At 36.2% G+C, this 26,023-nt stretch overlaps 1 protein-coding gene across 2 annotated transcripts in view; it reads right to left on the bottom strand.

Annotated features, from left to right (window-relative positions):
- Nucleotides 1-26,023, bottom strand: part of LOC115239780 (rho GTPase-activating protein gacJ-like) — a 149,476-nt gene that overhangs the window by 110,072 nt on the left and 13,381 nt on the right. For both annotated transcript variants that reach the window (XM_029814492.1, XM_029814493.1), the window contains exon 2: nt 11,928-12,179. In XM_029814492.1, the coding sequence (XP_029670352.1) occupies nt 11,928-12,179 (252 nt within the window). The remainder of the gene's footprint in view (nt 1-11,927; nt 12,180-26,023) is intronic.

The following is a 26,023-nucleotide window of genomic DNA, read 5'->3' as shown; positions in this document are numbered from 1 at the left end:
AGGATAACCAAAATTTGAATAGTTAACGAGATATTTCAGTTTATGTGTGTGTAAAATTATGTCAAATTAAAATATAAAATATCTCGTAAACTATTCAATTATTGGCCATCCTACTCATAACTTTTTACGTCGAATATTGCGAGGAATCAATTTATATAAAAAATTAGAGTGTTCCTATTAAAAAAAACTAGATCGATCTTCAAATTTCAGAAACATTTCCACTCATAAAAAAAGTAAGTATACTTTGTAATGGCCCTCTTGAAATTATGCAACTTTTATATGTAATAATTTTTCATAAAACTATATAATTTAAGTTATTCAGATGTTTTAATTGCCTCACCCTGTATACATGCGAAATATGTATAACAGCGCGGAAAGTTCGTCTTTTTTGTGCTATTTTTCCGCCGTCATCCTTTTTCTCCTCTTTTGACATCTTAATATCAAACTCCGATTATACGATCGATAAAGCCCGCAGTATCAATTCGGCAGTAGAAATAACGCATCAAGGACAAAACAGGTTTTTTTCATTTCACGCATTTGTCAGTTTGGCTTGTTGCAAAATTGTGAGAGAAAAAGCGGGCGCAACAATTTGGCCGAATAACGGCAAGCTTAATGTTTTGTAACAACGCCGGACTTTATTATGGAGCGCGAAGCACTCCGCGAGAGACTCGTTCGGTGCGGAATTTTAGCCCCGACTCTGGGATAATTTAATGCTGCATCGATCGCCGGGGCTGCACGGAAAGCCGTAAATTCGAATTTTAAACAAGCACCGCGCTAATGATATTAGTATAATAATTATTACCACGCCCGTGTGCGATATGCATTGAGCTACAAGTATTTGTGGGAATGGCATTTTCATTAATCGGATTCGACTGCATCGCGCATTTTTTTTTCGCAATGTTAGATTTAATTTTTATGCGACAGAAAGCAAAGCGATTTAAAAGCAATAATAAATTTTGAAAGTAAAAAATTAAATTAAAGCCCCATAAGAGAGAAAACGTGAATTTGTGAAATATCAACAAATATATAAATATATAAATATAAATATAATAAATCACAACTAAATCTGACTTTGGTTATCGTCGAAAAATAAATAGAGCGAGGTAAAACGAGAGAATCGTAATTTCTCTCCCGATAATCTAGCTAAATACGAGAAAAAGTATAAAGAAAAATTGCAGACTAGCAGCGCAAATTCTCTTTATAAGAAATAATGAATAAAACTATAATAATATTATATAAATGCAATTTCTAATTATCACTTAGAAATAGGTTTTAATGAGATGTTATAAGAGGATTACGCAACACGCAAATTCGCAAAATCGTCCTCATGCCGATCAATCGAATAATTGGCGTATAACGCTGACGTATTCGCGGTTACCATATCTAGTTGGCATCAGACAATCTTGAAAATGATGGAAACGGTTTGGGAGTGCAAGTCGTTCGCGATGTGCGGCAACGTAATAAAGCTATTAGCGTAATGTTACGCGCAAACTTCGATGGAGTTACGTTACGTTTCGAGGAAATGCCGCGTCTCCTTCGACCCTTCCCGCCCCGGAGAATGTACACGGCATAAACTTTAGTCCATCTTGCGAAAATTACTGATTGCTAGCGTCAAAATACATGACTACATGCATTTAATCATACCTACGAATTAAACTTGCACGTTACGAATGATTAAGAACGATGTTTAGCAGCGAGCTACGTGAAACTTGATTGAAATCGCGCGTGAATAGACTCGTTCTGGCGCGATATAGTAAATACGTAAATACAAAATTGCTTTTCTAAATTAATCGAGAAATTGTTTTTCATTCTCCTTCTTCGCTCTCCCTGAAGATGTAAAATAATAATATTATAAAATAAGAATAATATAATAGATTGAAAAAGAATCTAATTATCAAACCATTACCATGGTCTACTTAGATTTATATTCCATTTGCATTTCAATGTTGGCGAAAATGTATTGCGCATTAAATGTAAATAATTAAACGGTTATTGTTGGAAACGTTAAGTAAACAGGAAACGAGTATACTGTTTAAGCAAGTTTCAACAATTCCACGAGAAACTCATCTCGTTGAGAGTAAGCAAGTAAAATGCGCTCAAGATGCCTGTGAATGCGCCTTAAGGAATCGCCGCAGGTATCAAATGCACACACTGATAAAAGCGACTTGTAAGATGTGTATATGTACATGCACACACAAAAGCGCAGCATCGGCTAATACACACGCGTATACATAGATGCACGCACACAAACGCGTGTGCAAACACCGTCAAGACATCCCTTGTCTGCATCGTTCGGAGATGCTACCTGCAGCAATTTAAAGATTAACGTCGCTGGAAAGGGGGCGATGCTTCCTTCGGTATCATTATTGTCATCGATATCATCGCTACATCTCCACACGGTTCGGATAAATCTTTAACTTTGCAAAAACACACAAACATATCTAAATTAAAATTTTATTTTCTCTTTCGAAAGAGAAGAGTGGGGGCAGGACAAAAGTGCATTTATCGCATTTGTCTTTTATTATTCTACGATCGTCTTCTTTATAAAATCGAATTACACAAAATATTCGCACATTCGAGATAAACTTTCCTGACTCTGCATTAACACTCATAATGATGTGTAAATTAAGCTGAGTAAGAAGCTTATACTGGGAATACTGATAAGATGCAAGTAATTGCGGTGCTTAAAATGTAAATAGAATATCGTATATTTTATCCGCGCGTATATATTAAATAAGCGCTACATACATATTCGAATAAATAAATAATTATTAAAATATTTTAAAGTTTGTGGAAATGTTATGAAATTTATTAAAACCCTATAAAACTTTTGAAACTTGTGTAGAGAAAAAAAAAAGATCCTGGGGGAAAGGGTAGAAGAGCGAGTCTTGAAATTTTCGCCGATTCCGATCACATCGGAAACTTATCGAATGATTTTTTTTCACCGAGATCCCCGAGATTCGACGTTTGCGCAGTGAGAGGAAGGTATTAAATTGCCAGCTCCTGTCATAATCTATCTCACCTCCGGCCGGTTAAACTTGGCTAATAATTCGCCAGATTGGCGCCGGCAGTAGGCATGCGCAACAAAAACCAATAACACTGATTCTCTCTCTCTCTCTCTCTCTTCCCCGTTCCCAGTTACTCCATACAGTGGCTCGGAACCCCTCTTTCCCCACTCTATAGGTTCTCTTCGACACCCCCGTTGGCCTATCCCCCTGTCCCTGTTTCCCTTTCCCAGTTTCCATGCCCACGGTCGCCCACTCTACCAACCATGCCAACCACGTTGCAACGGCAACGCACCAATACCACCCTGTACTGTATCATAGCAAAGCGCATACACCGAACTGCATTCGCATAAATCCATTCGAATATCTAATACTCGCCAAATGCCGGTCGTCGAAGAAAAGCAGGAATCTCGGTTTTATTCTATTATCTCGATGAATGTAATTAAAGCGATAATAGCAAAATGAAAATTCATAAGAGACTATGTATATCTAAATTAATGTTTTAAATAATAATGGAGAAATTATTTGTCTTGAAATATACGGATAATTACAGAAAAGAAAAAAAAAAAAAAAAAAAAAAAAAAAAAAAAAAAAAAGAACAGGTGCAATAACGAAAGCAATAATAAAAGACTATCGAAACGCACAAATAATTAGAATAGTAGAAAGGGAGATAGGGAGGGAAATATTGCTACGCGACGTTGCATCGCGGTCGAAAATCGATGACCGACATGTCCGACGAATCGTCCAAATCCGAAGCTTCGCAACGATCGTTGCTTTGCTAATTCATCAAATCGACTCGATGAATATATTAATTGCCTTGTTGTAACACAACAGCGGCTGGCTGATGAAATTACGCGTTCACTGACCTTCTATCGACGTGCACTACTCTATTGTGCTTTCCCAATGCAAATGCAACAACATGGTTCTTGAATTGGTCAATTAATTAAATTCGCCAGACAAATCGTCCGATTAAGAGTTTCCAAACAAATTTTTAGAATCATTCAAATACCGTTTTAAATGTTCAACCGAAAAATGCAAATCGTTATTATTTTTTCGACACACGTGTACTAATATTGCATAATGTTTATATCGTATGCAAATTTTTTTTTCTTTTATTAGATTTGTTACATCAAAATATCAATTGATGACATTTCTTATATCAAGCTTTTTATAAAAATATGAGAGTAATGGTTCTCTCTCTGTCATATTATTAAATCGTTCTTTTCTAAGAAAGAAGAGATCCGTTTTTTTTTTTTTCATAATATTATATCGCTATACACGAGCAAAGTATTTCAATTTTCTCGTTAATGAGGAAAGTTGTAACAATAATAATGATAATACTGGCAACTACGTCGACATTGTTGTCGTTAATGAGAAGAGCTTGGCTAATGATAATGTCGCAAGGAGGAGCGTTATATAATGTTGACTTATTACCTTATATCATGTTTAATATCTTCATATTTATGTTTTCCGCCTTTTACGTATCAAATATAAAATTATTTTAATGGAATGAAATTAAATATTGAATTTTGCTCTCGTTACTTTTACTGTGAAAAAAAGAAAGTATGCGATACCCTGTAATACTACTTATAATTAACACAAATAATGCACTACGGAAAAAATAATCGGCGTAAATACGTTTTTGCACTCTAATTATCACAAAAATAAAATACCATGTTATTAATCGTGATTATTTTTCTATTTGTTATTTTTTACAGCAAGAAATAATTTCTTCGCTAGTCTATATAAGATCTCTAAAAACTAAATTTTTTTTAGAGAGAGAGAGAGAGAGAGATTCTAACAATGTAATGTATATAAATTTAATTGGCAATTAATATAATTTGCTTATATATATATATATATATATAGTATGTATGTATGTATGTATGTATGTATGTATGTATGTATGATATATATGTGCGTATTGTATCTATTTTACCGTGCAATTAAATCAACGTGAAATACTGCTATTAATTCTAACGATTTCATTTGAGTGGATTTAATATACATACATAGTGCAGAATAGTTTCATTCCAATTAATTTTACTCTTGAAGCAAATAATTTAATACATTTCTCGTGTGGAAAGCTCACAATACGAGTAATGGAATTTAATATAACGGGCTTTTTAAACATAGTGAGAAGGATACGATTGTATAATGATACAATCGCGTAATTCAGTTTTCAAAATTCATCAAAGCGTGCTGTCCGAGCGATGTGAATCTTAATCGCGCGATCTCTCGTTGTGTGACGGGCTTAAGAGTACATTCACCCGTCGCAGATTCTCCTCCGTCCTCCAGCGGCCGAACAACAACCGCGTGCACGCGAATTCCGCGAGTTTTATTTAGAACATCGAATTATTCTAACGTGACGAGTGCGCCCGCGCGTTGATATAAACGGGGAAAAAAATAGAGCGATAGAGAAAGCGCGACGTAAGCATATCGTAAATCCGATAAAGAGAGGTCGTAACAAATCGGGCATTCGTATTTTCGCGTATAAACCCAATTCGAAATGAAAAATGGTAAAGATTATCTTGTCTCGGAAATCTCTACTTTATAGATTAAACTTTCCTCCTAATTGTACGCCGGAGATAATGACACGCGTAATTGCTTTATCGAACGAATTAGAGCGAATAAGAGTATGAGAATTTTAATTAAAATTTTGCACATCGGATAAAAATGCATACTTTCGCCTGCACCAAGCAGGCGAATTTAAAATTGCAGGAGGAATGGGTGTGCGGTGTTCTTTGAACTATTACAAAGTAACGAGGTAGGACGCGCGCGCTATCTCTTTTCGCGTTGGTAGGAAAGTAAAATCGTTGTTGCATCTGATAAAAGCCAGGCGGGTCGCGCACGCGCGGATACACGCCCGCCCGTGTGTGTGTGTGTGTGCCAGTGTATTGAACACACGTAAACAAGTCCGTTGCATTCCACGCGGACTGGCTGTACCTGCTGCATGTAATCACGCTCGAATAATTAATTAGTTTATTCTGTATTACTTCAACGGAGTTAAAAACGTCTCGCCGCGACTAAACTAATCGCAAAGAAATCTTTTCGTTATAACTTAAAATATTTAGAAAATAGACACAGCCTCTGCATAATTCAGCAAGATAATAAAATATTATTATTTTTTTTTTTTTATTTTAAAAATTATGAAAGAAAAATTTAATTTTTTTGTGATAAAATTTATTCCGTTAAATATATCCTCTTCCCTGTCGAGAAAACATACTGAGTAACAGCTGAATATTTTCTTATAAGTGCAACCTATTATCGTTTTACTTCGGACTCGAGCTGTCTCGTCGACAGTCGATGGTCAATCCTTGCCATAGTAACAACGAGATTTTTCTCATGCTTTCTTTTGCAGATGTTGCCGTTGGAGAATGGAATGAAGGCGAGGGCGGAATAAATCATCGGGAAGCCCGGTGGGATGCATTACGCGCGTTACTTCGAGAGAATCTCCTAAAGCGGCCGTTGTAGCACCAAGACCGATCGAGCGAAATAATGCGATCGAAGCGCATCAAGAAAGCAGCGCTTTTCAGATTGCTTAGATACAGACAGTGCGCCAGATGCCGGAAGATAACTTAGCGCATCCAGTGGCATCTAAAGCGATAAGTCGACGAGAGTAAAGAAAGGAGGATCACATACACATTTATATACACACACGTACACACATGCATACGAGAGCACGCGAGACTGATCGCGATCGTGGCGACGATCGACGAGCGTAATTTCACTTCACTGGCTGTGATTTTTACTTCTAGAATCCGATTTTCAGAGGCTTGATGCGCGAAAATTGTTAAGACTGATCAAGTTAGACTTTTCACAAAGAACATGCGAGACTGGAACGTTATCGTCGTAATTTGTGACATTGCTCGATCGTTGCTGATGCCGTTGCTGTACTTTGTCGTGTGATTAACCCTATATCCGTATTATAAACTGTGTATCCATATTGTAATACTGTAAACATTAATCGCGATCTGAATGTTATCCATGTTCTTTAAAGACTATTAAAAAATAATTAAGGCAAAGCTAATCTCATCTTTGCGAAAGTGCAGGAATCGAAACGTTGTTTCCCTTGCATTTATTAGCACCATCGTAGAACGCATTAGTTGCATATAAATGACGGCAAGAATTGCCTTCATGGAGCCGGCAAATTACGAAGCTCGGAACTACATTGTCGGTTAACGATCACGAAAGCAACGCGAACGGAACGCGATCCATCGTCACGGGAAACGTCACGTCGAGGAAACGTTTGTCAGATTTACTCGGCGTACTTCGATTCGCGTCTAACCACGTTCGACAACACGCTCTCGATTACCTGGCAGTGTTCTCTCTTTCTCTCGTCGTCGACGAGCGCTCGCTGTTCCTGAAAGTTAGGGAATCCCTCGAAAAGATCGTGAGATGTTCACGCGATTCGTTCAAGATCTACGATAACTGTGGCTGCGTCGAGCGGAAAAGCTCAAGAAGGAGAATTCGTCGGCATCGAAAAGTTTGAGTGGCACTCGGACCTCGTCCAATACTTGGATCAGGCTTAAAATTATTTCGCTGCATCGGCGGAAAGGAATCGTCGCGTCGTCAATATCGTTATAAAGTTATTCGGCGGTTTCGAATGAGATCGGAAAAATTCGTGAAATTTTGCAGCGCTTTATATCCATAGATAGTGGGATAATAACTGAAGAAGATTGACAATTAAAAAGGACAAGTCGAGAGGAAATATTAGAAAAAGAGGCAGAGGGGTGAAGAGCATTTTAAACGTTTGGATTGAGAGGGAAGAAAATTAAACGGCGGAAAAGAGCGGAGGAAAAGGTAATTAAGAAAGAGAAAACCGAGGTGAGAGCCGGTTGGGAGTCGAAATGTGAAAAGGAACTTGAACGGATAAATCGTCTCAGGTTTAAACGCATGGAAGAAATATAAGGGGAGAAATCAAAGCGACGCATAATTCAGCAAGATAATAAAAAATTATTATTTTTTTTTTTTTATTTGAAAATTTATAATTAATATTAACGGTTTTAATCAACTTAATCAACTTTTCTTGTCAAGAAACATTCTCTCTTGATTTTAAACTCGGTTAACTATAGTTTCAGTAGCTTCATAATGATGATGCAACGATTTTTTTTTTTTTATTTGAAAATTTATAATTAATATTAACGGTCTTGTATAATTTAATCAACTTTTCTTGTCAAGAAACATTCTCTCTTGATTTTAAACTCGGTTAACTATAGTTTCAGTAGCTTCATAATGAAAATAGTTTTGATGCAACGTTGATATACTGAAATAAATTGATAATGTATATACGATAGATACAAGAAAATTAATGTAACGTCACTTTTCATTAAACTTATTTTTAAGTAATTGAATTATTTTATTATTATTAAACGTTCATGAAGAGATTTGATCTTTTTAATATATTTCCTGATTTAAATTTAAAAATATTCGCATATTAGTGAGATTTTATATATATATATATATATATAAATGTTCACCGTAATTGGAGTTTCTCATGACTTTATGCAAACTAATAGCGGTTACACGAAAATCAAGTTTCACGAAACGGATTCTCGCTGAGTTTGTGCCAACTTTCGGTTGGCAACAACGTGCAATAAAAATAGAGAATGCAATGTAATCAACTTTGAATTGCAGAGTAAACAATTTCGATAAAATTTTAATTAAAAATCGAATCAATGGAATAATGTTACGAAATAATATAAAAGTATTACTGCAACAGATATCGATTGCGATAATACATAGGTATAATTACTGGCTAATACAACAAGGTTCCGTTCCAATAATCAATTATACCATGCGAATATGCACCTGCATTAACATTCTTGATTCCAGATCAGTATGTATATATAATTCATTAATTATAAAATAGTTTATTTAAGAATTATTTTGTCGATATTAAAAGAATGATTGAAATTACAAAAATATAATTACAAAAAATATAATATTTAAAAAATCATTAAGATATCATTAAAAATCATTAAAACATTTCTCGCTTTTGTATAATGTAGCATTAAATGAAAATAAAATCAAAATATTCAATTTAGCTTTAAAAATTTACACATTGATAAAAGAGATAAAAATTATATATTACTTAGAATAATTAAATTATCATGATGCAATTACAGAATATTCGATTAGTATACAATCAATTTATCTCATTTAAAATATAAAAATTCGTATGTATTTTTCAATTTAGAAAAAGTTTATTATATAAATTGTTGGGATTTTTTAATAATCCTCTCAATTATTACAATGTATCGGGTAATTTTATGAAAATTCTTTCTGTGTTGTAAAAGTAACCAAAAACCGGATTGCCAGCAGCTGTTGGACAAATATTTTCCTTCTATAGTCAAGATGAAGCAAAGTCCCCATCCCAACCGGGCTCATCAATCACATCAATTACACGACATGGTCGATTCGCGATAACACGCGTCTGCGCGCGTGCTTGAAAGAAAATAAGAGAGCAAAATAGATAAAGAAAAAAAGAAGGAGAGAGAAAATGCATATAACAAAATAAAAAAAAAATCAATAAGTAATTGTGCAGTAATAGCGCTTTCGAAATGAGACAAGGGAAAAGCGCTACAATGACCCTGACTTGAGATAATGCTTTCTATCACATTGTTCGACATAATTGTCGATGAGAAAACGTTCAGTTCCTTCTGGAGTAATTACGAGGAACAAAAGGGTCAAAAGTAACAGCCACGGTTATGGGTTTCTATCTCTGATTCTCTCTCTCTCTCTCTCTCTCTCATTCATTTTTCTTTCTCTTTTTACTATCTAAATATGGATTATATTCCATTCCGTTGTTTTTTAAGAAAATAGGGCTATTACGAACAATTTCTAAACTCGCACGCGAACTCAAAGATGATGACAAAGGAATACTCGCTATTGGCGTTCATAATACTCCCATCAAAAAATAATCCATGCACCCTCGGCACTTTTTCTCCTCGTACGTTGTACGAATGAAAGAAACAATATTTCTTTTCGCTATAAATCGATCTATCGCTCCGGCCGTGAACTAAATGCGTATCGATCGTTTCAACGGTGCGGCAAAATTTCGTTTCGCGATTTCGAATAAGAAAGAAAATAAGAGGAGAATTAAATTTATGATAAACAGAGTTGTCGAAGGAATTTATCTCGCGCATTTGTATATAGCTAATAGACAAAAGTAAAAAGAGAGGATCACAAAGACGGCGATTCCGAGGGCGGATACTGATTACAGCCGACTTTGACTGCCCCTTCCGAAATAATCGGCCTGCAAACAGTGAAAATGACGAGCGAAGGGGTGCGCTTAATTGACGATGTCTCAATGGAACAACAGGGCGGGGATCGTGACGACCCCAAAAGCAACCCTAACAGCGGATGAGGGGTTAGTCGTATCCTTTCAGACCTCGGAGTGGCTTTAAGGCCATACCAATATTTCACAAGTTTCGTTTGCTCGACCTTTCCTCTTACTTATGCGCCCCGGGGCGTTCAACGTATTTCCGCATATTTGAATAATGCCTCTTTCGTGATTCGCCTGATTCGTTCGATTTAATCTCGTGCATGAAAATAGTTACATCGATGCGCAATGTTATGATTATATGATAATTTTGATTACATTAAGTTGACCAAATTAATGATACATACAATATAACGGGTATCTTCAATATGTATAATTCAAAATTTGTATTAATAAAATAAATATCGGGAATATATATTTATATATATTGTCTCTCTCTCTTTTTAAATGGAAAAAAGTCGATATATTCATTCACCGAAATGGCGAATGATATTTTATTTATTAACTTTTTATAAAATATGCATCTTGAAATGGTAGTGAACTAAAATAACATAAAGTACAGGAAAATGATAAGGCCAAAGTATCATACAACACGTCTGTTATCGACGCGATGGTCGGCAAAGGAGAAATTGCTGTGGTCGTAAAGTTCACGCGCGTTACAACAGTGAAACATTGATCCAATGGTTTAGCGGATATTATTTAGATAAAGAGCTTATTTCCAAACCGCATTAATTATAAATCCATATCTTCTAAAAATAAAGTTTATGTGTTATAAAGTTATACCTATATAGCTTTATAGCTATAAACTGCGTTATTGGATTGGAAAACTTACAAGAGAAAAAAAACTTGTAATACATAATTCTTATTTATTAAAAATATGAATTTAATATAGCTTAGATATAAACTCTTCAAATAAAAATTTACAGTAATTAAGTAACAGTAATTAAATAACATCCGATTAAAGTAATACATTTTCGCTGTTTGCCCTACGGCCATATATACAGAATGTCTCGGAACTGGAGGTACAAGCGAGAAGAAGATGATTCTATATGAAAAAATAAGTCGGAAATATAGAATAATATTTTTTTTATACGAGGCTTTGTTTTTGAGAAAAACGACTTTAAATATTCGTCAGATATGCATGCTATCGTGATGATATTACGAGTCTAACAATTGAAATAAAAAATAAGTTTAGTTTTCGAACTCTTAAAAACACAAAATATACTGGCAAAAATTCGTACAAAAATACAAGAATACATTTATGTATACGGCAAAACGGGCAACACTTCCAACAATTTTTGAATTAATAAAACAAAGTTCTTAAAAAGTAAACACATCTTGACTTATTATGTATCCCCGAAGTATCCTTTGATATTAACATTGTTTGTAAACACAAATGTGTGCAAAGATAACGTATAGTAAGCACTGTTGAGACCAGACATAGCACGGATATCTGAATATTTAAAGTCGTTTTTCTCAAAAATAAAGCCTCGTACAAAAAATATTATTCTACATTTTCGACTTATTTTTTCATATAGAATCACCTTCTTCCCGCTTGTACCAGAGAAACATTCTATATAAAAATTCGCTAAAAATCTAGTCCTCGTTCGTTTCCAGATATCTTTAAGATAACTCACCTCTCCGTGCGTATCCCTCCTTCCGTCCGGCGTGTTCTCAGGTAAGAAATAAAGCCGTAAAGACGCCAAAGGCTGATTCGGTCCACGACTGTCCATCCACAGCAGCTGAAGCTCCCCGATGCTGACGAGATCAGCATCGCTCCACAGTTTCGTTAGGAAGAAACTGCCGAGACGAAGGACGCGACCGTTACCTATCCTTACCGCTTTATAAAATGTGTAAGGGCCATGGCTGAAGCAAGCACCGCCCAATAACTGAAAACATAGAAAATAATTTATTTATAAAAATCTATGAAAATCTTTAAATTATATGTTCTCTCTCTCAAAAAAATTACGAACGTATATAAACGATGGAAAAAAAGTTCATGTAAAATATGTTCTCTCTGTATAATTTCCGTGCAATGTTACTTCTAATAATACGCTTGCGGCATATACGCCATTTAATAATTATTCTCGTATTATTATTAATATTATAATTACCCCACATTAATACTTAATGAGAAATGCGTTTGAATATTGCAACGTATTACCCTGCAATATTAATCGGGTGATAAACAGGTGCATATTTCTATTAAAATAAAATGTATTAACGCGGCAAAGAGCATATTTTCGTGCATCGACAATTTGAGTAATTTAATTAAAGATTATTCGATTAAAAGAGAGCACATTTTTCGAAACCGGCGAAAACTCGTTCAAGTCGGCTTTTAAAATATCATCTCCCCGGATAGGACCACCGCGAAAGATTCGTGGCGGCGGCAGGGGATGATCCCGCAGAAAAGCGGAGGGTTACGCCTCCCTAGAGAGTATTTGCAGTGCGAGGCACAAAGCACATGCACATTCGCACCGTTACACATGCGTGCGCACGCACATACGCAACGCGGGATAAACCGATGCAGAATGGGTAGGAAATCTTTGCGTTAAAAGTGGCACGTGGATTTTCGACTCGTGAAACGGGCGCGATTAAAATCGATAGAGCGTGACGGACTCGTGACCGCAAATAATAAAGGCTTAAAAGCGCGTGTAAAAAATTAATTAATTGCCATCGGGATAAGAGGACATATTCGATAAGAACGAAAAACTCGTTTGATGAAAAGAACGCAACGTTTAATCTGTATTTTTTCATAAAATAAAAGAAAACGATAAATAAAGTAATGGAAAAAAGAGAAACTCTCGCGAATGGTACGTACAAGTGACGTGAATTTTACATCGTAGTATTCTCTCCTCGTTGCCCTAGAAAAACTATTTATTATTCAATGAGAAAAATGTTTATTATCCGGCTCCTGAAAAAAATTCCGCAAACGAAAGAGCAAACGAACCGTGCACGCGGCGCGTACAGTCCGTCGTATAATTCTCGATGGATCTTTTATATGAACACACGCGATTTGCGTCCGAGTCTTTTACGTTGCTCTTGTCTCTTTTCTTCCTGCTAACATAAGATTCAAACTGTCAACATAGATCATTAAGGAAACACGCGAGAGCAGCAATACCGGTTTCCATAAGGTACTTGAATGCGGGAGAATTCTCGCGCACGAATGCATGTGTTTATGAATGCATCGATGTTATTCCACGTACATATCAATCACCGAAAATCACTCTGTAATTGTCGACGCGAACTCTGAAAATAATTCGTTCCGGTTGCATTTTAAAATTTGAAAATATTCTACCAGCGGAATTAATTGATCTTTTATATATAGTTTCGTCACTTTTACGCGAGTTTGCAAAGATGTAAATGCCATATATCATTTTTTTGTTGCTTCATACATTTTTCAATAGATTCAAATGGCTACAAATGTTAAATACCGTATAGAACGATAGATGAGATATTACGCGAGCTATAGAAAAAGGATCGTTTTTGTAATTCAAAACACTCGATGTCGAGTCGATGGGAGAGAGAAAAAACACGATGAAAGGTGCGATCACACTTATGAGGCAGACTGTACGCAGTCTGCTGCTTTGCAGCGGAAACTTGTCCATTACTCCCTTTGCTTTATTTATCCGGGCGAAATTTCAAATGGATCGGATTTGGACGTAAAAGAGACAGGCGCGCAAAGATCGATGCTCGAGAATATTCACGTAAAATGCTCTCGACAAATTTTATTCAAGTCGATAAAATTCTCTCTTTTGATTTATTGTTTTATTTTGTAACTTGAAAGAAAGAGACAGAGAGAGAGAGAGAGAGAGAGAGAGAGAGAGGGGGGGGGAAGCACAGTTTGGCAATGTATCGATTTCACGGAGGAAGATGATTCCGAAAGACTCGTCTCGAATAACAAGATCCTTTAATTGTCGATTAAATGAATTCGATATTGGGTCATGTTGGTCGCACGCCCGGGTTAGCCAGTCAAAACGCTTGTCGAGAACGAGCGAGTCTCGAGTATGCTTCGATATGCAAAATTGTCGCTAAGTCGCTCATTACTGCGCAGATCGACAAGCGAGCGACGTCGACATCGCCTCGCGCTATCAATCGAGCCCGCGTTACATAATTGAATCAATAATGGCATCGGAACGACGGCCGCTATGTCGAATGAGCACCGCTGCCATAACTATTTCCAATGTTTTAAGAGTACAGTCGCGGCCAAGAGTTCGTCCGATCTGCCGGCGAGCGGGCGAAAGATCAGCCGGCGAATGGTATTTATAGCAGTTAATCTCGTTTCTCCGCCACTCTGCACCGCACGCGAAACTTACTCGTCATTGATATCGCTATTGCATCTCTACCACGCTCTTTTATCAACACGGACAAGTGCATCGATGCGAGACGCGTGCACGCATTCTCCCCCTCCTCCCTCTACGCACCCATACCCACGCTTACGCATATATAAACGTGAGGAACAAATGTGTGCGAATCTTGGCTTTTGTCATTATTATTTATCGAGACGTGTCAATTATACATACCCTCTCGCAAGTCGCTAAATATTTCACCACGCGTCAACGCACAATGCCACGCATGCATTATTCATCAAACGTGCGTGCGCTTTTCCTTTCGTAAAAATCTATCGCTTCCATCGCGGGTAAATAAATATCCATCGCGAGAGTTGTTGTAACGCCGTCAATTTTCTCATTGTTGATTACTTTTTTACTAAAAGAGCAGGCGTGCAAAAAACAAGCAAGCATGAATATAGCGCATATTTAAAATGTCACAACGTTGATGAGAATTATTTTTTTTTAATTAAAAGAACGACACACACACACATATATATATAAATATATATCTACATAAATAAATGGAATGAAGCAAACGGAATTGTTGCCTCTTCAAAAATATAGATAACTAAAAAGTATATCGAGTATAAAGTTATCCAAGAAATTCTTGTTCGCCACTATATATACGGCGCGCGCAAAGATAATAGTTATCTTTCTTAATAATGCGTTATCCGTCGAGAATATACCGTAACATTACGCTCGGAACTTCTGCAGCTTTATATAATGATCGTTGTCTGTTTTCCTCTTGCAACAGAAACACTCGCTAAAACGGTCGGCGGGAGGAAAGAGGAGCGAGGAGAGAGGAGGGGAAGGAGGAGGAGGCGACGAGAGTCAGAGGGAGAGAGAGAAAAAATGCGTCACGTAACATTTTAAGGCCACTGAGTAGAATAATATATATGTATATATCTCTCTCTCTCTCTCTCTCTCTCTCTCTCTCTCTCTCTCTCTCTCTCTCTCTCTCTCTCTCTCTCTCTCTCTCTCTCTCTCTCTCTCTCTCTCTCTCTCTCTCTCTCTCTCTCTCTCTCTCTCTCTCTCTCTCTCTCTCTCTCTCTCTCTCTCTCTCTCTCTCTCTCTCTCTCTCTCTCTCTCTCTCTCTCTCTCTCTCTCTCTCTCTCTCTCTCTCTCTCTCTCTCTCTCTCTCTCTCTCTCTCTCTCTCTCTCTCTCTCTCTCTCTCTCTCTCTCTCTCTCCCTCTCTCTCTCTCTCTCTCTCTCTCTCTCTCTCTCTCTCTCTCTCTCCTTGAAACTCTGATTATATCTCTCTTGCAGTTGTTTGAAATACAAAAATGCGTGCTAAAGAAAAATTAAAATTAATTGATGCAAAATTAATCGAACATACGAATAACCCACAGCAGTGAATATTATACATATTCAAAGATTCATTGTTATGCCGATGCACTCGTCGATTAGAAGATATGAAAATGCTGAACAGTCGCCGTATCACTTACGCAGTACTTCATTGTACATGCGAACTTGTATTCATTAAACATGCAAAAAGAGGGGGCGGACGACGAAGAGAGTAGAAAGGCGATGAACGAGATCGTGCGCGAAATTAGTAAATGCAAACGACTAGAATAATGCGAATAAATCACTGCTGATGGCTCTTAATAGTACTGTACTAATGGTTTTTATGTAATAGCTCGCACTGTGCCGGAAATATATAACGAACGATACATCGGAATCGTCTAATTATCGAGAGAAGACACGAATATAAACGCCGATAATTAAAATATTTTTATCGGCGACGGAAGCGCGAGCGGGCATCAAAGAAAAAAAAAAAAAAAAAAAAAAAAAAAAAAAAATCGCACGACACTAATTACAAATTGCAATCGCAGCACTACTGTATCACGATATCCGTATCTCGGGAGGAGCTCCGCCGCGATCGGAAAATCGTCAAAATCGTAAAATATTTAACATATCCCACGCATCGTCGACTGACATTTGAGATGCTCGTGATTGCGAAACGCAACGTTTGCATTATATAATTAACCTTTCTCATCGTGCGCGAATCGGATAGCTTCGTTCATATCTCGAGTAAAAAGATCTCGCACGCGCTCGGCGGGTCAGTGAGGAAAAAACGTGGCCGCGCACCCAGGGGATCGAAAAAAGGACGGGATATAGGGCAATGCACCCCATCCCTCCGCTCATCTCCCCCCCTCCCCTCGCCCCGGTCATTGTATACCCTCGCCGCGTGTAATCGCATATATACGAAGCTGTCCGCCGCCAAGCCACCGTCCCTCTCGATCTCCCTTTTCCATTTTCCCTCCTTGTTACTGTGTCTATATTCCTGCCCATCTGTCTCTCTTTCCGATAATATTCCTCTAGAACCCGTCGCGCTGTCTTGCTCGTGCTCGCTTCCTCACCGCGTTCTCTCTCTTCCTCTAGCGGCGAATGAGTTTTACTAACCGCTTTAAAGCGTCCATCACACATCGTATGAATCATCGCGGTTAGAAGATTAAGAAACATTCGAAGACTCAATGACGTTGTGCTGCTAATAATGAGATTCGAGAATCCAACAAACAGAAAGCGAACGAGCTGATGTTCGATATGACAACGCTGTTATTCGTTTATAATATTATTCTACGCGTGAAAAAAGATTATATATATTTTTTTTCAAACACTTCAGCTTTATAATCTCTCTAAATTGTGCTAAAGGTAAATGATAAGGTGTGTCGCAACGAAATAAAAATACGAGCCATTAACTACACATTGATTAGATATGCAGTCGTATTTTTATGACATCGAAATTAAGTATTCTTACTAATGCGAGCAATATTTCATCGGGGATATAATATTTCATTTACGTTTACGCGTCCGTCCGAATTAAATTACGTCTCATAAATTAACATAACGAGTCAAAAGATAAGCTAGAACATGCTCCACTTTTGTCTCATTTTCCGAAATGAAGATGGTGGATATATCTCGACGCCAGTTTTTAATTAAAAACTTCCGTGAACTGTATCGTGTGAGAGTACCTTTAACCCGCGTTGCACGTGCACACACGTCAACGCGGAGGGTCCCATACGTGTTCCCCTCTCGTGTATGTGTGTAGTGGTTGTCGCGCGCGCACGAGTGTATGTGAGAGAGCGAGAGTAACATACACGCGTGCACGCGCACAACTAACCGACCTAATATACATGGAATTTGACTCAGGTACGTCACGCATACATACATAAGCGAATCAACGGATAGGCACACTTGACTCATCAACGCATATCACCTCACAAAGCCGCTCGTATGCGCGCGGACATTTAAAGATCTCATTTGGGCGAATGTCGTATGTCGTGTGTCGAAAATGAAAATTAACAATATATAGAGGATAGTTTTGCTAATAAATATATATATATATAATCTATATTTTTATTTCTTGGATGGCTAAAATTTTTAGTTTGATTTTAAATGAAACATCAAGCAGTCAGTTTCTAAATAAAATGATAAATATATTTATATATTGAACTTGAATGTTCAATATTCAGAAATTTACACAATTTTTTAACATTTTTCATGTGTATAAATTCGTATATTTGAATTCAGTAAACTGCAAACGAAATCATCACAAATCCAAGTAACCAGAGCATTGATCGAAAAAATTAAATTTATTTTGTCCAAATTTTGCAAATTATTTCCTACTATTTTGCTACTTATTGTCTTCTCTCTATACACATTGGAAATGCTATGAAAGATAATTGAAACGCTTAAATTATTTCAAAACTTAAATAATCCTATGTGAAATGCAGAATTTGTATCCCCGCAATTATCTTCAAAGATTATTTCAGTTACTTAAATATTCCAAGCAAGATAATTCCTTGCTTAAATGACAGCTAAAGTGTCTGTCACTCTTCAACACAATAAAAATTACATAAATATTTTAAATAAACAGTATTATCATAATTTTTAATGATGTCAACTATAGCTATCGAAAATCGAACCGAAAACTTTTGTAATTATCTAATATTTATAATTCTGATATATTATACATATATGTAGTTGTTAACGTGCATTTCATTTATATATACATATAAGCTTCGTCCACCGTGCTCATCATGTATGTGCAATACATTATTTCGCTCAAGTGCGGCTGTATGTATTGGCGTATCCTGTAATTAATACTAGCTACGAGGTTTGTCGTTCAACATAATCATCCGATAAAGATCTAAATTGGTTGTTTTCCATTATACAATATTTGTACGTTTCTTGAAACATGCGCAATGTTACCGCGAAATAACTTTCGCACGATCCCTATTGCGCGATTCTGTACAATATATTACACAAATTAATTAAATTATCTTCCCATTTAATTCATAACATCAATTTCATTAAATCATTTATACGTCGACAGATTACTTATTAGCTTGTTTTTCGACACTGAACTCTACAAATACATCAGAATCAAAGACACTTTTATTATATTATAGTTTTTTTTATATATATATATATATATATATATATATATATATATATATATATATATATCTCTCTCTCGCACTCTAGATTTTTGCTTATCTGTATTTGTTATCGATCTATATCTTATCCCTTGTGCGTGCTACGAATCAATTACGCGCGGTCGAACGATGTTCTGCAAAGAAACCCTACATTAGATATTCCGAGCAAGTATGGCACATATCAAGAAGATAGGGAGCGAATGCAGCAAGCATAATACGGTATTAATAATAAATGTAACATATGTTTGTGAGAAATGTATGCGTTTGTCGCGTGGAAATTTGAATAAATATTATATTTAAATTCACACAAAGAGAATTAAATTAAATTTCGTAAATTTGTAGGTATGCTGTGGATATGCAAAATTGTGTAATGGCTCGAAAGATTTTAAATAAAGAATTAATGCTTCATTTTTCTCTGGTTATATCCGCAACTACATTGAACTACATATTGTAGGAACCTAGTATATCCAGAAATCGATTGTGTGAAGCCAGCAAACACATTTCGTCAATGTATATTTTATCGGGACGTGTGTGTCTGGTTCTTGTATCAATCGATAAGCCAAATTATTCACTGAACGCGCATGATAAATAAGTCATTTATCGATAACGAATGGACTCTTGTACTTCCGTTTCTGAATTGGAAAAATAAATAAAGATAGAAAACAAACACTAGAAGAAGTAATCATTTCGAGACAAAATAAAATTTAAATAGGAAACAAGGTTATTATAGGTACTATAAATATTTCAATATCATATTATATTTCAATATCATATTATATCTCAAGAGCAGGATTGTTAAAATGAGCGCAACTGAAAACTGATTCGTTGAAGGTTGCCAGGGACGTGTAACACTCGCGCGCATCAAGAATGTATAGGATGTCTCAGATTTCTCATATTTTTTTTTTTATCTATAGATTTTTTAATTTGAAAGTAAAATATCTGATAAAAATTTTAAATATCGTATTCTTTTACAATTTTTGATGTGTACCTTTAAGACAAATCTTCGAATCAATATTCTGTTAAGGCAAAATCTGCTCGTATCGATATATATGATTAAGATTTCTATATATATACTGTCTATCTAAAAGTTTAATTTTCTATAAAAAAAAAATTTTCATTCCTTCATAAAAAATTTAAAATTTTTATGATATAATTTTCTTACCAATACATGTATTTAAATAATCTTGTCAATCTACTCCTATTATCTCTTTCATAGTGATTTTAATCAAATAATTGAATTATTAATACTTAATTAAATATATTTGAAAGAGATATCAATACATATGTAATGAAAATTATTGAATTTTACAAGCAAATTGAAAATGTTTTCATTTTGTTCTACATCAAAGAGTTAAAGAAAGATTTATTGAAAAATGCTCAAAGGATTCGCGTATGAAAAAAAAAGGAACACGCGAGACACGGTATATATCGTGCCTTTCAAAAGCACGCGTTGCGCTCGTACTGTTCGTTTTCTTGCCGACCGTATCGTCGTCCCTCTTCCTGCCTCCTTTCCTTCCGTTCTTTCTCGTTTCCCCGCTAAAGCCCCTTGGCATCGTTCTCATCGAGTTATTATTACACAGCATAGGGTCACTATCGTCGTTACTCCCGCGGAAGGTTCTCATTCGTGAGAGACGCATCGCGTCGATCAGCAATAAAAGATATCCGGGCTTCGGTAAATAAATCGGTCCGTCCCCCCCCCCCACATACACACACACACACACACACACACACAAGAGAGGGGGGAGAGAGAGAAAGAGATCTTCATCTTGCAGATCAAAAGTCACCTTGACGATGGCATCCAAAATAAAACCGGTTCTTGAAATGTACGAAATTAGGTTCCTGTTTTGGTCAACGGGTCCTTAATCAATGTTTATTTCCACATTTATCAGGTACGGGAAAAATGCAACATCATTACGTAGCATTATCAGGACATAGATTACCGTTTGCTGATTATCTATGTATTTAGACGATGATAAGTATATGATAAACAGGCTTAACAAGTTTTCTCAATAAACTAGTTTAAATATATATATATAATTACGCACGAGCAGGAAAAGATTATCTGTTATAAAAAAAATTAATTACTTCTCAATATAAAAAAAAATAATTACTTCAAAAAAAAAAAAAAAAAACATTCGCGTTTTTTCAATTTATTTGTCGCAAATGCATTTTATATTAAATTTTTTTCCTCGTTTGCAGGCGAAAATAACATTTCATAAAATATTATTTTATATTTTGGAAAATTGTTGTTGCGTTTCCAATTTGCATGTTCTTTATATACGTTCGCACTTGTAAAATATTTAATAAAGGCGGACAAACAGCGTTTCATTTACGTAACACTCGCTTTAACGATATTATACGTGATAGCGTTTGCAGCGAGTATGAATAAACTAAACAATTAATGCAATTTGAGAAAAAGAATTATTTTTTTTTTTTTTACATAGAAAATTAATCAAAGCCAATGTGTTTGCCTCGAAATATAAATACATATATCAAAATTAAAAAAAAATCACAAAAAGTTTATAAAATAATGTAGTAAACTCACACAAAAAAGATAGAAGAGATTAGTGTATAAATTCGTGAAAAACATTTGAGTCATCTTTGACGCGGTGATAATCGTGGAATAAAAACATATTGTAAACATTTACTGAAATCTATCTGGTATCGCGCTCCCTCGCATCATTCTTGGAATTTTTGAATGATTCCCAACATGACCAAGGTTTTATATTTCCGGGACGAGAGATTTTTCAAGTCGCATATGGTGACCGGCGGTGTTACAAAGCGGCTTCGTCATGCCGGCTTCGCGAGTACGTAAATCGCGAATTACTATCTTCATTAAAGTTTACACCGTCACGTGAGTGACCTACGCCTACGAAACTAATAACAGAGCGGAATTTTAAAAATTATATGATTTTCTCTATTGTGGCAGCAGCATCAACGGAGAGAGAGAGAGAGAAAGAATATAATGCTTTAATGCCGGTGCGACATTAGCCGCGCAAAATTGTCAACACCGAAGAACGTAACGAAAGGATTTTAAGGTTCGCTTGCGTACATTCCGATCTTATGTGCAACGAAAATAACAATAAAATACCAAGTGTAGATGCGCGCCAAAATAACAAGACTCATGATGCAACACTTATGATGCATTTTATTTATGATTATTGAGCATTGATTGAGATCGATGAAACATTTTGGTAATTTTAAATATTGTAGAAACGGAAAAGATTAGCGTCCGTGATCAACGAGGTGTTTGAAATAATTAAAAATAAAAAGTGCAGATTATTATCGCGCGTCAGAAAGAATAAAAATCTGAAATTATAATGGTTTTTAATACCTACTACCGAGTACACGACGTTATCTCATCCGAGTCATTTTTGCATTTACATGCAGTTTCGCGCCGATAATGCAACGCGCTATTGCAGTCACGATTTCCCAATCGTGCATGGTCGGGGGAAGTGAATGTGCGGAGAAAGGAGGAGGGATGTGTATTGTCGGTTTAGGTACTGTGTGTGAGCGTGTACACGAGGGGTAAGGGGAAAGAGAAGGCAGAGGGGGTATATCGTATACGAACCACGCATGCGCACGCATACACAGAGACACGCACAATATACGTGTTATAGATCCGATATCGCATTATTATTAAATTCTAACGTAAAGAATGAAAAAACATTATTGAACGCGGGGGACCGCTCGCGAACGTTCGAGACCGGCCGCAAATTTATTCTTCTTTATGACGCGTAATTGCAAAATTAGATCAGACCGTGTCGCTCGTTCGCGCCGCAAAAATTAACAAATCGATATATACACGAATTGTAATCGCTATTGGGAAATTTTCAGAGGCAGGAGAAAGAGAGATATCGTTATTTTCTCTTCATTTCTCTTCCTCGAATCTATTCGCGTGTTCTCGTGTATAAAAAAAACGCGCGTGTAAACCTGGCGCGTTCCAGAATTTTATAAAATTAAAATACGCTTAACTCAAGTCACAAACCTCGACTTAAATTAATCCGTGCCAGTAACGGTAATGCTGTTGAACAACACTCACGAAGTAATATTATCACATAATGTAAAAAAGAGAGAAAGGAAAAGAGAGACAGAAATTGATAAAAAGAATTTTAAAGAAATGTAATTTTTTAGACTCATTTAATACGCATTTTGGTAGTTTTATTTGCTGCACCGTTTAATTTATATTATACTTCGTTATTTTTCATTCTGTTTCTCCGTAAAGAGATTAATCTCGTCCCGTGCCATCCCCGCGCGCCCATCCTCTCTCTCGCGGAGGAGGGGATGGGAAGAACGGTTCCCCCTTTCTCGTCCCTCTTCTCGGTCCGGGTCGACTCTTTCCGAGCATCTTTCCTCTCACCTACCCGCTCCATCGACTGGATTCAATTCACTTTTCTCCAAAGAGTAACTCTCGCTAGGCGACTTCTCGCTTCGTTTATTTACTTCTTCCGGCTCATGCTACGCGTTTCCGAATATGAACAAATTCGCGTTCAATAATAACGAAGATTGCGATATCAAAATCCACGATAATCTGAAGTATATTTCCTAAAATATACGCGTACTGTAAATGTTTGTATTACAAACAGAGAGTTTATTTCTCTCTATTTCCACGTTTTCTGTATTCTTTTCGAATTAAGATATATATACATATATATATATAAAATTATTTTTACATATTAATATATAACAAAATTATAAAATATAAGAAAATCTATTATATATTCCAATAAATATTAATATTTAAATGAGAGAGACAGGGAGAACGTGTGTGTGTCACAATACATATATATATATATTTATATGGAATGCAATCTGAAGATTTTGATAAAGATTATAAATATAACATTGTATATATACGTAGAATTTTGGAATAAGAAATATTTTTTGGTAAAAAATATCTTAAAAAGAAAGTATAGAGAGAGAAAAGTTTGTGTATATGTATTGTGAACAGAAAAGAAACAAAGAGAAGAGAAAATGCGGATACGAAGGGACCGTCAGAGACAAAAAGCTGTTCTATATACGGTGGCTATGTACGTGCATTTCAGACGGCACCCTAGGGACACCGCGTTAAATAAACTGACACTCAAAAAGCAAACGGTTTGACAATTCGAAGGCGAGACGCACATGCGTGTAAAAATCACGAATCTCTGTAGAAAGATATTTTTGTATATATATATATTGATAACAAATTTCGAGCATAATTTAAACAGGTGTATAAAGGGAATCCCTAATATTACCGATGCGAAAGCGTACATAGATGTATCGACATTGTAGATAAGCAGACCTTCTAATTAAACGCGCGCAGCTTATGTCTTTCATACATCTATAACCAACGGAAAGATAACGATATTTGTGCAACGACTTAACATATTCTCAGCCGGCGCTGTACAAATACGCGAACTATGCCGAATGCATTTTGTTCCGGCGGCTGTCAACGTCGATAATGCATTCGGGGAATCGGCGGGATTGTGTGTACACCCAGTTTCTATTAAGCCGAAGAAATAACGTGAGTTATACACCCGCGACCTCTCCGCCCTTTCTCCATGAATGTTATGGCGACGCGAGAGCGGAGGAGAGCGATTTCCCCCGCCTTGTAGAGATGTATATGCCGATTGTATCTCGTCGCGTCGCGCAAACGGCGCGCACGCGCGCCGTATTCACGGAGCGTATGCACGCGTGCACACGCGTAAGAGCGAGTCGGCGCATACGTAAATAAGTGCACGTGTGTGCGCGCGCGCGCGACATATCTCGCGCAAAAGAAGAGAAACAGTTAATGTTTATATTACATTTCGCAAAAGCGACGCGATCGATAAAAACCTCCCCTCCTTCTCTCCTTCTCTCCATCTCTCTCTCTCTCTCTCTCTCTCTCTCTTCGAGGATTGCGTATTATTTTTCAGAGTAGTTCAATTTACCATTCTCTCTCTTTCTCTCTCTTTTTCTTCTTCCTTTTTTAATAATAAACGACGGATATTTTATCACATACTTTTTTGTTTGCTCATCGTTTCGCCGAGTCTCGCATCGAAGATAGGAGGAGTAGACGATCGATAGAACGCGCGTGAATGGCGGATAGGAATTTTCGGAGGCACGCAATAACGCAAATGCGATCGAACATTTTATTATCTCGAAAATACAAATCGTTGCTTGTATTCCATTGCGCAAACCGGAATGATTATTATAACTTGTCATGAATATATAGCAAATATGTTATCGCCGGTTATCCGATTTATCCGGTACATCGAGATGAACAAATATTTTTTTATATACTACAATTAAATAATACGGTGAGAAATATAAATATCGTTATCAAAAGTAATAAAGTATATTGATTTCATCACTTTCAGCATCAAAAATTCCTTTTCGCGTCAACGTGAAAATCTGATCTACGTGATTAAAAATCTACGAAAAGATAACAGGCTGCTTTTACGGTCTTATAAATCAGTATTATTATAAATCACAGCAAGGCTAAGCATCAGATAGATTCGCACCGTATAATTTATCACTCGTTATAACATTGAAAAAATGTTGGAAACAGTATCACAATGTACATTACATTATCATTATTAAAAAAAAAAAGATTCTCTTATATCAACAAGAATATATATTCTCAATTTATGACGTCAATTCCGATAAGCCGCGGTTGTCTAGTATTTCGCGCACGTTTTTATTCAAATATCATTTCTTCGCACAATGTTTGTATACATATTATTGATATCACAGCATCTCAATGTTTACAAGCTCACAAAGGAAAACACGAAGATGAGTCACTCGCGATAATCGATCATATAATCGCAATTACAATCCACCTGCAAGTCCAAAAATGGTGTATCGATATAATAAAAATTCGATTTTATTTCTCGGAAAATGTATTATTTAAAAATATTTATCGCGATAAAGAGCGTGCATTACAATCTCTAACACAATCGACATATAACCCGTCGTTTAAGTAAAACCGGTTTCTCTCC

Source organism: Formica exsecta, unplaced genomic scaffold (assembly GCF_003651465.1).
Source record: "Formica exsecta isolate Colony F162 unplaced genomic scaffold, ASM365146v1 scaffold394, whole genome shotgun sequence".
Lineage (NCBI taxonomy): Eukaryota > Metazoa > Arthropoda > Insecta > Hymenoptera > Formicidae > Formica > Formica exsecta.
This window is presented reverse-complemented; position numbering and strand designations above follow the sequence as displayed.